The sequence below is a fragment of the Sitodiplosis mosellana genome, unplaced genomic scaffold (genome assembly GCF_009176505.1).
Source record: "Sitodiplosis mosellana isolate CC-2019 unplaced genomic scaffold, AAFC_SMos_1.0 Smas_scaffold_1, whole genome shotgun sequence".
Classification (NCBI taxonomy): Eukaryota; Metazoa; Arthropoda; class Insecta; order Diptera; family Cecidomyiidae; genus Sitodiplosis; species Sitodiplosis mosellana.
The window spans coordinates 12,944,072-12,958,444 of NW_022595244.1; the positions used below are offsets into that span (position 1 = coordinate 12,944,072).

General features: G+C 34.1%; 5 protein-coding genes across 5 annotated transcripts; all 5 read left to right on the forward strand.

Moving 5' to 3' along the window:
• The first annotated feature begins 535 nt into the window (after positions 1 to 535).
• On the forward strand, positions 536 to 1,708 carry LOC129569361 (general odorant-binding protein 28a-like). The gene is made up of 3 exons (XM_055448133.1): positions 536 to 635; positions 697 to 864; positions 1,356 to 1,708. The coding sequence occupies exons 1-3, from the start codon at positions 582 to 584 to the stop codon at positions 1,563 to 1,565; spliced, it is 432 nt and encodes a 143-aa protein (XP_055304108.1). The 5' UTR covers positions 536 to 581; the 3' UTR covers positions 1,566 to 1,708.
• An 867-nt stretch (positions 1,709 to 2,575) lies between these two features.
• On the forward strand, positions 2,576 to 3,490 carry LOC129569166 (general odorant-binding protein 19d-like). The gene is made up of 3 exons (XM_055447752.1): positions 2,576 to 2,702; positions 2,868 to 3,035; positions 3,144 to 3,490. The coding sequence occupies exons 1-3, from the start codon at positions 2,649 to 2,651 to the stop codon at positions 3,351 to 3,353; spliced, it is 432 nt and encodes a 143-aa protein (XP_055303727.1). The 5' UTR covers positions 2,576 to 2,648; the 3' UTR covers positions 3,354 to 3,490.
• A 1,652-nt stretch (positions 3,491 to 5,142) lies between these two features.
• On the forward strand, positions 5,143 to 5,992 carry LOC129566986 (general odorant-binding protein 28a-like). The gene is made up of 3 exons (XM_055443439.1): positions 5,143 to 5,261; positions 5,343 to 5,513; positions 5,587 to 5,992. Exons 1-3 carry the CDS (start codon positions 5,208 to 5,210, stop codon positions 5,794 to 5,796), a joined length of 435 nt encoding a protein of 144 aa, XP_055299414.1. The 5' UTR covers positions 5,143 to 5,207; the 3' UTR covers positions 5,797 to 5,992.
• A 1,918-nt stretch (positions 5,993 to 7,910) lies between these two features.
• On the forward strand, positions 7,911 to 8,731 carry LOC129567645 (general odorant-binding protein 28a-like). The gene is made up of 3 exons (XM_055444755.1): positions 7,911 to 8,018; positions 8,107 to 8,277; positions 8,349 to 8,731. Exons 1-3 carry the CDS (start codon positions 7,965 to 7,967, stop codon positions 8,562 to 8,564), a joined length of 441 nt encoding a protein of 146 aa, XP_055300730.1. The 5' UTR covers positions 7,911 to 7,964; the 3' UTR covers positions 8,565 to 8,731.
• A 2,404-nt stretch (positions 8,732 to 11,135) lies between these two features.
• On the forward strand, positions 11,136 to 13,568 carry LOC129566161 (AP-1 complex subunit mu-1). Its single transcript, XM_055441810.1, has 4 exons — positions 11,136 to 11,763; positions 11,862 to 11,960; positions 12,039 to 13,166; positions 13,261 to 13,568. Exons 2-4 carry the CDS (start codon positions 11,919 to 11,921, stop codon positions 13,357 to 13,359), a joined length of 1,269 nt encoding a protein of 422 aa, XP_055297785.1. The 5' UTR covers positions 11,136 to 11,763; positions 11,862 to 11,918; the 3' UTR covers positions 13,360 to 13,568.
• The last annotated feature ends 805 nt before the right edge of the window (positions 13,569 to 14,373 follow it).

Consider the following 14,373-nt stretch of genomic DNA (forward strand, 5'->3'; position numbering starts at 1 on the left):
AAATTCCCAGCCGTTCAGTTCTGGTCGTCAAAGGGTTAAAAAAGAGGCGAAAAATGAAAGTAACGTATTTTTGCTAGTGAAATCAACATCATTTTTGGTAATATATCACTACTCTGGGTGACGTGATATTTTTGCCATGCTACTGACTATGGTTAATTTTCAAAATATTAGTCCAAATTTGCAGTCTAATGGAAAAAAATAATATTTGCTGAACAATGACATTAAACCATACAAGTTCAAATTGTATTGATTATAAGTTGCCTTCAGAACTTTGCATAGAAACTCAATGGTTGAATAAATTTTGGATTGGATGGAATTAGAAATGGTTGTTTGCTTTATTCTCTTCATGATAATATTGTCAATTTAATTATATATTTGGCAAACTTTGTATCTACCAACAACAAGGTTAGGCACGTGAAATAGTTAGTATGAATGTATTTGAACATAGTTAGAAAATGTGACTAGGTCATTCAATCAAACTCAGCAGCGCTTTTGTATAAATACGACCAAAAATTTGGCAAATGTTATCAGTAGCATTTGAAATAGTGTTGGTGTAAATCTTCCAAAGAAGTGATTCAAAAATGAAATCTTTCATTGTTTTGGTTGTTGTGTGCTGTGCAATAGGCTTGTCGGAGGTAAAGTCATACGAATTTGGTTCCAATTTTTTTTTTAAATTCACATTGAATCTCTTTCTAGTCTCTGTCAAAAGAGCAAAGGAAGGAAATGTTCTACAAAGTGGCAAACGAATGCGCCACAAAAGAAGGTGGATCAAGTGCTGATGTGGATGAAATAGCTGCACACAAGCCAGCAAGTACAAAAGGAGGGAAGTGTGTTAGAGCGTGCATATTCGAAGCAGTTGGAATTGTAAGTTCGGAGCCTAGGGGCAAGACACGGTATCAATTTGTCCTAATTCAACTATTTTGAACGATTTTTCCATTGTTTCTTCTAATTCCATAAGTTTTAGCTAATTTTTTTAGTTTTTTCTTCCACACATTTAGTATTACCAATGCATTCCTTATGGAGATTTTTGTTTTGTTTATTTATTGTGGCTTATAAACAAATCTGCCTATCTTTTTGCATTGTCTCTGTGTATTTCTTATGGACATATACTATGTACAGTGCAATGCGTTGATATAGACAGACTTGTTGACAAATAACGGTAAATAAACAAAACAATCTCCATAAGGAAATGTATTGACAATGCTAAATGTATGGAACAAAAAAGTTTCAGTCTCTCTAATTTTGCTATTTTTGAACGAAATATCACTATTTTTTTAATCGTGTCTGTCCCCTAGTTCGGAGCTCATGATATGTTAATCACTCTAAACAATTTTTAAATTTTATTCTAACTAAAGATGAAGAACAACCAAGTGGATGTTGAAAGTACTGCCAATGTTGCTGCAATGGCATTTGATGGAGACGCTGCTAAAGTGAGTGCAGCACGTGATCTCGCCACTGCATGTGCTAGCGTTACTGATGCAGATAGATGCGAAGCTGCCTTCAAAATTATGGCTTGTGGACGTGATTCTGCTAAAGGCCGCGGTATCTCATTCGCAGACTTGTAAAGGAATAGATAACTACGCTATGGGCCAACTTGGTTTAACCAAGAAGATGAAATTGATTTTCACAAATTATTGCAATGAATTGCATGCAATTTCATATTTGTTTTTATATACTCATTCTGATGAGCACCTTTGATCAAAATGCACAAATAAAAATGATTTGCAAAAAAATGTGTTGTTTGATTTGTTTAATTATTGGTATTAATCATGGGATTTTCTAAAGCTTCAATGAACAAGAGAAATCACCGACTAAATATGACTTCAGAAAATTTAGAGATTTTTTATTTCAATTGTTCTACCGTGGTGATTATACATATCCATTGGTGAGATGTAAAAGGATATACATGCTTCTTTGTCCATGAAAAAAGAAATTTCAAATTATTTCATTCACGAATTATTTTAGCAGATTTGTATCTAAGCCAAAGTTGAACAACTCGATGTGCTTTACAACCAAATGGCAGACAGTTTTCTCATATCCTTTCCCAAGCAAAAATTCACACTGAATCGACGTTGCGTTTATTAATTCTTACATATTTTTTGCTCAAAATTTTTGAGATTCCTTTATCCCTGAAATTGTGCGGTGTGTCGAATTCTACAACTTTTTTCACAGACACCATATCAATATTTGTTATCAGTAACTAGAAAGTCAGCGAAAAACTGCTCACAAGAACATATTTTATTTTTCAAAAATGCAGATGCATTGAATGACATACATTCTTTTACGTTTCACCAATCGCTACTAATTTTAATACTCATTTGCATTACTAGCAAATTCGAGTGATTCTTGCAAACATGAGAATTTCAACGGAAGTTGAAGAATTCACTTTTCATAGAAATAAAATAATCAATTGTATGATTACGACACGATTCTGTTGGAGTAAGTTCAAAAATAGTTAACATGATGATTCCGACTTTAGGTTTGAACAAACTGACCTAATAATTTCCACAATCGAATCATTGAACATTTTCATATAAATATGACAATAAATCCGTCAAATCGTTCATTCGTTCGTAGAACAAGTGAACTGTCGTGTTATTGCAAAACAAATCTTTCTAGAAAATAGTTTTAATTTCAATTAACAAAAAATGAAGAGTTTGATTATTTTATTGGTTGCATGTGTTGTGATTGGTTTTTGTGAGGTAAAAATCCGATTGTAAATTTAGTCACAGCTATTAAATTTAACAATATATTACCTCAGTAGTGTAAATGGAATGATAACGTACATGATTTTCTATGAATCATTTGTGTTATCATAATTACGAAATACGAATATTGATTCGACTTATGTTCTTTTTTAAATCTAGCCGATGTCAAAAGAGGAACGGATCGCGAATTTCATGAAAATAGCCAGTGAGTGTGCTGTAACAGAAGGTGCGACCGATGATGAAATGGCTGAAATATTTCAACGTAAGACACCAAGCACAAGGGCGGGAAAATGTGTTCATGCTTGCCTGGGTGAAAGAATCGGAGTCGTGAGTCATATTTGATCATTTAGAATTCACATAACGTTGCATTTTTATATTCTGTTTTCACGTCTGATTTTATAAAATCCATTTCACTCTATTTTCTACGGATAAAAGATGAAAATGAATCAAGTCGATGTGGAAAGCACTGTTGCAGTTGCGGATATGGCATTTGATGGCGATTCAAGAAAAGTCCAAATGGCTCGGGAGCTGGCTAATGATTGCGCGGGGATCACAGATTCGGACAGATGTGATGCAGCTGTTAAGATATTTGAATGTGGACACAACGCCATCAAAACCCGTGGAATTACTTTTGAGGATGTATGAAAGTATTTTACAATGTTCATCACTCGAAGATCAACAGTCCAACGAATATCGCTTAGCCAAAAATTGCTTTGACTTTATTTTTCATAATTCATTTTTATGCACGCATGCTAGCTTGCAGTTCATATAATAAACTAATATCTATAGAATATTTACAATTTTGTTTTTCATTCTCCTCTATTGACAAATTCGTATGACAAAACAATAAAGTTGTTATCTGACCTTTGGCTTGATCGGACAAATGACTTTCCAAAAATTCATAAGCAATACGCATCGATGTGGAAAAACACAAACGCACGATGAAATGACACTCTGAATGGTATTTGTCATTCGTTTCCGTTGAAAATGAAAACTAGAGTGATTTTGATTGCGCATTCAAGTCTTGTTTTCTTAAATGAATTTGGTCGTTTTTAATGATTGAAATCACTGAATCCATGATCAAAATCATTTTTGTATAAATATAACCATCAACATAACACTTGTGATCAGTGTTAAATCAAGTGCACCATCGAAACTTTTAATACAAATTACAATTCAAAAAAAAATCTAAAGGTTTAGCAAAATGAAGTGTTTCATTGTCTTGGTGATTGTTTGTGCAGTGTTTGACTTTTCTGAAAAGCACTGTGATAAAATGGAATTTCCAATGCATTGACTTGATCAAATTTTTGTTCTCCACTTGTAGCAAGCACTATCGAAGGATCAGAGGAAGGAAATGTTTATGAAAATTACAAAAGAGTGCAGTGCCAAAGAAGGAGCCTTATTTCGAGATTTGACCGAAATATTTGCACGAAAGAAACCAACATCAACAGCAGGAAAATGTGTTCTCGCTTGTTTAGGTGAAACTTTCAGAATCGTAAAACATTATTAATAGTCAATTAGAGCTCTACAGCATCTTTTCAGGTGCATTTTTTTTGTCTAAACAAAAATTCCATAGATGAAGGACAACAAAGTGTATGGGGAATAAACAGTTTGTCTTGCCAAGAGGGCATTCAATGGTGATGGTGCCAAAATAGAGAAGATTCAAAACCTTGCCAATGATTATGCTGCGCCTCTGACACGGATCGATGCTAAGCGGCTGTCAAAATATTCGAATGTAGTCACAATGCGGCTAAAACTTTGGGTTTCGGCTTTGAAGACGTTTTAGGCATTGGAAAAAAACCTTCTGTGAAATCAAAACTGTTTTTTGTATTTTTCACTTATTATTGACCGGTCTCTTTAACACAAAATGCAAATAAAAAACCGCAGTCAATCTTTCGATTGTCAAATACACCAAATGTATAATTTTTCAAGTATTTCCTGTTCTTGTCATTATACTTAGATACTTGAATGAAAACCGGGATTTACCGGATAGAAAACACCTTTTCGTGGGACTATTGTCAATTTGTCATGGTTCATTTTGAACAATTTTCAATTCCGGTAGTAATACTTCGTCATTCAGAATGGCTCACTCTGCATTCTCTTTGTTACATTGGAAACGCGTTTCATTAGCTTGACTATGAGCGGTCGCTGATATGGCATAACATTTTACATTATTTCGATTGAATGGCAATTCAAAGAATTGAACGTTTGACTTTATACTTAAATGGCCACTTCCTATAAACGCTAGACATGTGATTACTCTAGTGCTAGTGCGTAGAGACTTTTTTGTTTGAAATATATTATAGCAATTTGTATGTATTTTTTGCCTTTCCAATTCCAAAAATGACTTGTACTTCTTAATAATCAAAGTTCTGGTCAAATTTTCGTATAAATATGGCGACCAATTGTTCGTTTCTTATCAGTGTCAGTTAGTTTGAACTCACATACGATTCCATAAAAACTGTGTTAAACTTAAAATTTCATTCCAAAATTAGTAAAATGAAGTGTTTCATTCTTTTAGCTGTTGTGTGTGCCACCATTGGCTTTTCCGAGGTAAAAAATACTTATTTCAACGTAGAATATTCGCGAACCAAAACTAAACTTAGACATTAAATTCCTTCGTACCGTTTTTAGCAAGCCATAACTAAGGAACAGGCAATAGAAATGTACAAAAAGTTGGCCGAGGAATGTGCCGCAAAGGAAGGCGCTTCAGCTGCTGATATTCAAGAAGCATATGCAAAGAAACTACCAAGCACTACACCTGCAAAGTGCATGCACGCTTGTATATCTGAGAAAATTGGATTCGTAAGTTATCAACCTATATAATTCAAAAGCAAGTAATTTTTTAACCAATATTTCTTTATTTATTCTCTTGCAGATGAAAAATAATAAAATTGACGTTGAAGGCAATATTGCACTTGCCAAAAAGGTATTTGATAACGATGCTGCGAAAATTCAAACAGCCACTGACATTGCAAATGAGTGTACAGGTGAAACGGACGGCGATAGATGCGAAGCTTCTGCAAAAATATTGGCATGTATGGTAAAGGCTGCCAAATCGCGTGGTGTGAGCCTTGATGATTGGTAATAATCCACTGTTAATCCAATTGAATCAAATCAAAATGGACAATATTATTTTCGAAAAAAGTTATGTAAATTTGAATGTCGCTTCCAATTATCTATGTTTTTAACGAAATAATTCATTTAATTATGAATAGAAAAATACTTATGTTGATTATCACTTCCAAGCACAATTTATGAATAAAATAAATATATGCAAACAATCAATTGTGTGTTATCTTTCCAAAATTTTACTCTGTTTTCATTCGAAAATGAGAATCGAATGGATATGAAACGTGAAGACGCCAGAAATAGCGGAAATATGTTGAAATGTGTGATGTATGTGTAGCAAAAGAAGAATCTTTTATTGCAAAAGCATTTATTGTCCTGTCTAACGCGAGCGCCATCTATTCGGTGTGAACATGAAACTAAACAAATTGACTCATTCAGAGTTATAATACAAAAACAACTCTATGTATAGAAGAAACGCTGCACTTCGTTCTGTGCGGCACATTTTTTATACGCTGTCTTCATTCCCGCCGGTTATTATATCGGTTGGCAGCTCGAGTTGCTTTGTTTGTTTTCATGTTCGCACCAAACAGGTGGCGCTCGAGTTAGGGAGGGCAATAACTGTATGAAATACATACTTTGAATACCCATTTGAACTAAGTCACATTCAAGGGCTTCTTGAAAGCTGGAATCACTCATACTTTATTTTATTGTTGCATGTTTAGGATTCGGTATCAGATTAGGAATCAATGTTGTTCTGATTCATAATTCCAAAGGAGTCTTATAAACCCAACATAGTCAAATCAACTTCACCTCATGGGAAAAACCCAATTATAAACTTATCTTAAAAACCCTTAAAGGTTGGAAAAGGAAAATCTTAGAATTTTTATTAAGATACCTTAAGCAAAAAACCCAGGAATTCTGATTAATATATGAATATAAGGAGAGAACGGTTACGTTATTCGGTCTGTTACATCATGAAGAACAACGAAGCTCATCGCACTGCGAAGAACTACATTTACCACTCTAACGACAGTACGCGCTTGATCAAGTCAGTGCGAGAGAGAATGATGAAATTCGATGTTAAATATTTGTATTATTTATTGTTTTAATCAGTTGCAACGTCCATAATGCAAGTAACAATTATATAATCTGTTGAACGTATAACGTTCTATTCATTAATGAATAGCAATTGCTATTCAAGTATGAATTTCCTACACATAAATGAAAGTGAACCACAATTTCGGCTGTTTTGTCATTCATCGTTCATTATAATGAAATAATTATTTGGCAGGAACAACGCCGTCACACTGAATTAAACATTTTGCATTGGCAGACAATGAGGTGATGTTACTTGTGGAATAGTACTTAACCCTTTGATGCACAATATTTTGTTTTTGAATCATTTTGATATATGTTTTGTGCCACGATAAATAGAGAAAAACCTCATACTTAGAATTTTGAAAAATTGCGTATTTGTCGAGAAAATCGGAAAAGAGTCAAAAGTGTCAAATCACTATAAAAGCTTGAAAAAATTAAATTTTATAAAACTAATGATGCAGAAAGTTAAATTGATGTGTTTTGGTCCTACGAGTCCTAATTTGACAATTGAAAAGAATGAACAAACCCACAAAATAAGAGGAAGAAAAATGTGGAATTCTGCTATAATTTCGCATTTTTTTTACAGCAGTACATGAACAGAAAAAACTTTCCATTCAGCCAACCGATTGTAGCCTGTAAAGTATCAAATGAAAGCTAGTTCATTTCCCTACATTTGTTTCCAAACAAGAACGCAAAAATATTCAGTGGTTTCATAGCTATAGCGTCTGGCGTATCTGGTTACTTTAGGAACCGAAATGTGATAAAGGGTTAATGTTACTTCGACAAAGCGATTTACCAAAATACCGTGCGATGGATGTCTACAATCAAACACACGATTTCCTATCGAAGTCGTGCTAGACGTATGATTATAATTAAATACTAGAATTAGTTTTTTTTGTAGCAATCCACTTGTTTTGCCTTTATCGTTCCAAATCGTAAAAATGACTTGTACTTATCGATTGCAAAATTTCGTCGTGCATTTTTGTATAAATTTGGGGCCCAATTCCCGATTTGTTATCAGTATCAGCTAGTTTGAATTTACATTCAATTCCGCCAACTCTTGGATTCATTAAAAACGTTATCAAAATGAAGTGTTTCATTCTATTGACTATTGTGTGTGCCACCATTGGCTTTTCCGAGGTAGAAACTGTGCATATTAAACGTGGAATACATTCAAATCTTTACAAAAGGCAAAATCATTAGATTTTTTTTCTAATATCGTTTTTAGCAAGCTATATCAAAGGAACAAGTGATAGAAATGTTCAAAAAAATGGCTGAAGAATGTGCCGGCAAGGAAGGAGCTACTGCTGCTGATTTACAAGAGGCAGCTGAAAAGAAATTACCAAGCACTCCTAGTGGCAAGTGCATGCATGCATGTGTCCTTGAAAAAATTGGATTCGTAAGTAATCCATGTATATGTATCCCCTGAATATGTTTTTCTTATTCTAATCTAATTTGGTTCCCATGAAGTTGAAAGACAATAAAGGAAACATGGAAGGTTACGTTGGATTGGCCAAAGAGGTATTTGGAAACGATGTTGCAAATATACAAAAAGCGACTGAAATTGCAAATGAATGCGCAAATGTATCGGATACCGATAGATGCGAAGCTGCTTTCAAAGTAGTTAAATGTGCCGATGCAGCTGCTCAGGCACGTGGAGTTAGTTTATGCTTCGGAGAATGGTAGTTGCCGATTAGTAGACAAAACGAATCAAATCAAAATAAGAAGTTAAGTAACGAACAGTGCAATTAGAATGGGAGTTTCATTTTTTTTTGGTTATTGTCGATACTAAGTATTATTATTGATTAGTGATCGAAGCACGGATTATGAATTAAAACTATGCAAACACTCAATTTTGACAATTTGGTTGTGTTTTATTTTTCTTGCTCGCTTTTAGAGTTATTTTTAATTGTTCATCAAAAAATCTAATGGAGGAAATACAGTTAATTCGTGGGAATGTTGAAAATTTCGATTGACATATGAACCCGTGAGCATAAAAACGACTTATTAAACAATCGCCGAACAAAACGATACAAGAAAAAACTACCAAACAAAACACACGTTAAAAACGTAACACAGCAGGACGGTACCGTTCAAAACGAAACTCCGCTGTGCTACACATTACCGCTGTGGTACGTTTTGTTCGGTAGTTTTTTCTTGTATCGTTTTGTTCGGCGACTGTTTAATAAGTCGTTTTTATGCTCACGGTTTCATATGTCGATCTATAGAAATTTTGATTATCTATTTTTAAGAAAACGAATTGATTAGTTTGACAGCAAAAAGTGATTCGGCACATATTTTTACATTAAATATTAGATTCACAATTTAATTTCACATTGCTATCGCCATTTTATGGTCTTAATCCGTCAAATTTGAATAGAATTTATTTAGTGACCTTGTGCCGACATGGTAAGTTCATCATTTGTACGTGAAGTCTTCTACTGAAAATCTCCAAATTTGATTATATTAACAATAAACCTTATCAGCAAATTAGCACACGATTCCAATCAAGTTTAATGTTTTCACCATATGAAAATTGTCATAATAATTTACCCATATCTTCGACTATCGAAACGGCCCAATCAATTTAAATTCGTAATTGGTTTTGTCATCCGAAAAATGTTTCTATCCGATTCAGTAGCAGCCAATCGATACCAAATAATCAAAAGAAAATCTTATATCAAAATGTCAAACGCACTTTCGTGTATATGATTTGAGTGTCAATGAAACCGACAGACAATCACATAATAATTGTTTTATATGCGATGCGTTGCCGACAAACGGAGACAAGGACGCCACTGAATATTCCGAGAATGATAATTATGAATTGAATTGAAATTGTATCGAGTTCACTGTTCGTTACAAAATTAAAAGGTAAAAGAGATTTACGCAAACGTTCAATAATTACGGAGCGAGGGAGAAGTGAATTAGGGAGGGTGTATCAGTGTGTTGAGAATGGCAAGCACCAAGAAAGTGATGTCATAAACAGGTCTGATCTGAAACGAAACGTGTTGCATTGCACGTTGGAATACAATGAAATTGCGCAAAAAACAACCGTACACGAAGTGGATAAAAATAAAAATCAATTTCACTCTGCTGAACAGATATTCCATGTCCTATTCATAACTGTATCAGATCAGCGAAATACGCATTCGTGCAACAGTACGTTCTGACGAACAGAGTGAACGGCTGTGTGTACAGCAAATATTGAGATGTGGAAAATAAATTGATGTCAAAACACGTGCCGAATCCATTTCGAATTGTCAGTGGGAATTTTTTGACTTGAAACATTCGCATTTTCATTCGTTTGCTTACATAAGTTACTTTTTTCTTCTCTCGATTTTGTTTGAGCTAACATTTTATGCATTATGATTTCGGAACTTGTGTATTTTTTTCTCTTTCTCTCTCCTTCGAATTATTACGGAAAATAAAAGCCAAAAAGAATGCCAAAACATCATCTTGTTTTGTACTCCTTAAGATTTGATAAGAAATTTTATGACGTCTTCACACTGTTGAAGGATGATATGAGGCTTAAATTCGATCCCATTTCATATTGAAATATTCAATTCACATAATTAAATTATTGAGATATTTTTAATTTACAAAAAATTATTCATCACATACTCAGTCAATGGATGAATATTCCATGGAAAATTGCACTTTTCAGTTCACTGGCTGCTTTCGGTGTATATTTAAAAAATCAAGTATGTTTCTATCTATTTTTCAAGTAAACTTTCAATCAAAATGCCCAAAATCCAAGGTAATAAATTAGATTCTGGCATTTTGTTTAGCTGTAATCAATCAACTGAAACTGATGTTGTGAATAAAAACAAATGAAGTATTCAGAAATATACATTTTCAGAATGAAAACACAACATTTTCCGGAAAAGAGTGTTTGTAAATGGATTTCCACATTTAAATTTGGGATCGATGAAAAACAAGTCTAGCAAATAAATGAAAAGAAGCAAAGATATAATGGCGTCTCCACCAGCTTCATGAAGCTTCTTCTTATGAAATGGAGAGGATAGCTTTCATTAGGTAAAAATCAGAGAATTTTAAGAATTATTTTTAATTTGAGCTCATTTCAGATCTATTCTTCCAATAAAATTAATATTTTATCTTCTTTTCCTCAGTCTACCCACATAAATTCATCAACTTTGAACATGTGTCAAAGTGGACTTTTGGATACAGTGACACATTTAAATAAACCAACACAATACATGCATGAGAATCCGACTACTTCGATTTTGACAGGTAACAAACCAAATGTCATCAGTTAATATGGCTGCTACAAAAAGTCGTCGACAATAATGTTAGCCATCGAATAGGTTTTGTAATTTTTATCAAACTAAAGACCTGACTGAAATCAAAAAAAAACTTGTACAAAAACATCTTATCAAGGGTACCCATGCGGGTGGAACCGTTTTCGTTAGGGATTGTGTGCATTTTGCAATAAAAGCCATCGAATTAGTTTTGGTTAATCAGAAAAAAAGAAGCGAAGGAGTGTGTTGTGCCAACTCAGTATACAAGAAAGAATTGTGTCATTTATGGTGTATTGTTCGAGTGAGAAACGGCGATAAGTGAATAATCGGTGACCATACACACAATACACACAAGGGGAGTGCATACATAACTCGCACCGCTCACACCTGTATGTTGAAGTTGCAAGTGCCGACCATAAGCAAAATTCACCGTAGTCGCACATATTCTATTAATTGATGCTGATTTTTTTTATTACCAATCAACGCTATTGTTGTTCGACTGATTGAGACGATTTTGAAGGTGTGACTAATTGTAGCGATTACAATATAGGAGATTGAGAGAATAATTTTTTGTGTTAGGATATTTAAGTTCATTTCACATTCCGGTGCTATTTAAACAGAAGGTATGTGACTCAATATCGATAAGAATGCTATGCACATTAATAATGGGCCCTTTACACTGTTCATTCCTAAACAAATATTTTTCATTTTATCATTTCAGCTTTTGAGCTAGTTTTCTTTTTAATTGTGTAGTTTTTGTAGATTCACTCGATTCAAAATGTCATCGTCAGCTATTTTCGTACTCGATGTCAAGGGAAAGGTATGAAACGAATTAAAAATCGATTAATTACTTGGTTTAATCATGCTCATCTCGTTTTGGTTCAATTTCTTCGACCAGGTGTTGATCTCACGAAACTATCGTGGTGATATAGATTTGTCGGTGATTGATCGATTTATGCCGTTGCTGATGGAAAAAGAGGAGGAAGGTCTTATCACACCAATTATTCAAATAGCCGAATGCACATTTGCCTACATCAAAACGAATAATTTGTACATAGTGTCGGTGACGAGAAAGAATGCCAATATTGCGTTGGTGTTTGTGTTTCTGCATAAAATTGCTCAAGTGTTCATCGAGTACTTCAAGGAGCTGGAGGAGGAGAGTATTCGTGATAATTTTGTGGTTGTGTACGAATTACTTGATGAGCTTATCGATTTCGGGTATCCGCAAACAACCGATAGCAAAATTTTGCAGGAATATATCACACAAGAAGGTCACAAGTTGGAGATTCAACCGCGTATACCGATGGCCGTAACAAATGCCGTGTCCTGGCGTTCCGAAGGCATTAAATATCGCAAGAATGAAGTATTTTTGGATGTGATCGAAAGTGTCAATTTGTTGGCCAACGCCAATGGCAATGTGTTGCGCAGTGAAATTGTTGGTGCGATAAAGATGCGCGTGTATTTGTCTGGAATGCCCGAGCTACGACTAGGCTTGAATGACAAAGTTCTGTTCGAGAGCACCGGCCGTGGAAAATCGAAATCCGTCGAACTAGAAGACGTCAAATTCCATCAATGCGTTCGATTGTCACGCTTCGAAAACGATCGAACCATTTCATTCATCCCGCCAGATGGAGAGTTCGAATTGATGTCGTATCGTTTGAATACACACGTTAAACCATTGATTTGGATCGAATCGGTCATCGAACGACACGCTCATTCGCGTGTTGAGTACATGATTAAGGCGAAGTCACAATTCAAACGACGATCGACGGCAAATAATGTTGAAATCGTAATTCCAGTGCCGGCCGATGCAGATTCACCCAAATTCAAGACCACCATCGGCAGTGTGAAATATGCACCGGAGCAGAATGCTATCACATGGACAATTAAGTCATTCCCGGGCGGCAAAGAGTATTTGATGAGAGCTCACTTTGGACTGCCAAGCGTTGAATGTGAAGACAGCGAAGGCAAACCACCAATTCAAGTGAAATTCGAAATTCCATACTTTACCACGTCTGGTATCCAGGTGAATAGTCCGATTCCCAATGAATCTCATCCTTTCATTTTAATCAGATGCTCTCATTTGCAAAATCGATTAATATCTTCTTTCCCTTCTGCAGGTGCGTTACTTAAAAATCATCGAGAAGAGTGGCTATCAAGCGTTGCCTTGGGTGCGTTACATCACACAGAACGGAGATTATCAGCTTAGAACGAACTAATTTTGAATGCGCGCGCACGCTTGTTTTTTAACATCTAAACAACAGCAACATATTTGTAAATTCGCGACGAAAGATCTACCAATTCGGCCATTAATTTTTAAAAAAACAGAATTGTCCACAACATTTTATTATTATTATCTGTAAATCTCTGTGCAGTGAAGACCATCCAATTGGAAATAAAGTTTAACTAGTAATTGAAACAAAAGAAACTTTTTCATTGTGTTTTATGAGCAAGTTTGAACATCAAAAGATTTTATCTGTGTAAGTTGCTTCATGGAAATAAGCAGTAATGAAAGGCGTGACCATACATAAGCTGTGAAAAAGGATAAATTATGCACACAAAAACACTCATCGCATCAACAATAAAATCCAAGCAAATATGCATTTAGCGTTTACAATCTTCAGATTTTTATCAATTTATTCAATTAAAAAATGGAAATAATACATTGAAATACAGTTATATTTAAATTAGATTTGTTCAATATAATGTTCTAAAAGTTTTTCAAAATATTCAATCACTATAACTTGTTTTATTTTTTCATATATTTTTTTAGTTAGTTTTTGCAATTCTGAAGATGCATTATAATTATATTTATTATTATTTGAATATATGCGAGTTTTGATATTTTCAAACTCTTTAATGCACTCATATTGAAATTCATTCTTTGCTTTCTTAACAATATTCGATTTTACTTGATTTTTCAACTTCCTTTTATAAATTTCTAGTAATAAATTTAATTCCTCTTTTTCCTGTTTCTGTGTTGCTTCGCCTATTCCCGCATTTTTTACTTTTTTCAACATTTTGTTTTGTAATGATTGTTTTTTTTCTACTTTCGAATTGTATTTCTCATTCTCCTTCCATGTATACCGTCCAATTTTTTCTTCGATTTGATTCCGAACTTTGGAAACATAGGCATTATATTCATTTTTCAAATTCATTTGAAATTTTACTTCTACTAAGCTAAACATGTTTTCTAAGCGCAAATTGTAAATCAATATTTCGTTGATTCGCCA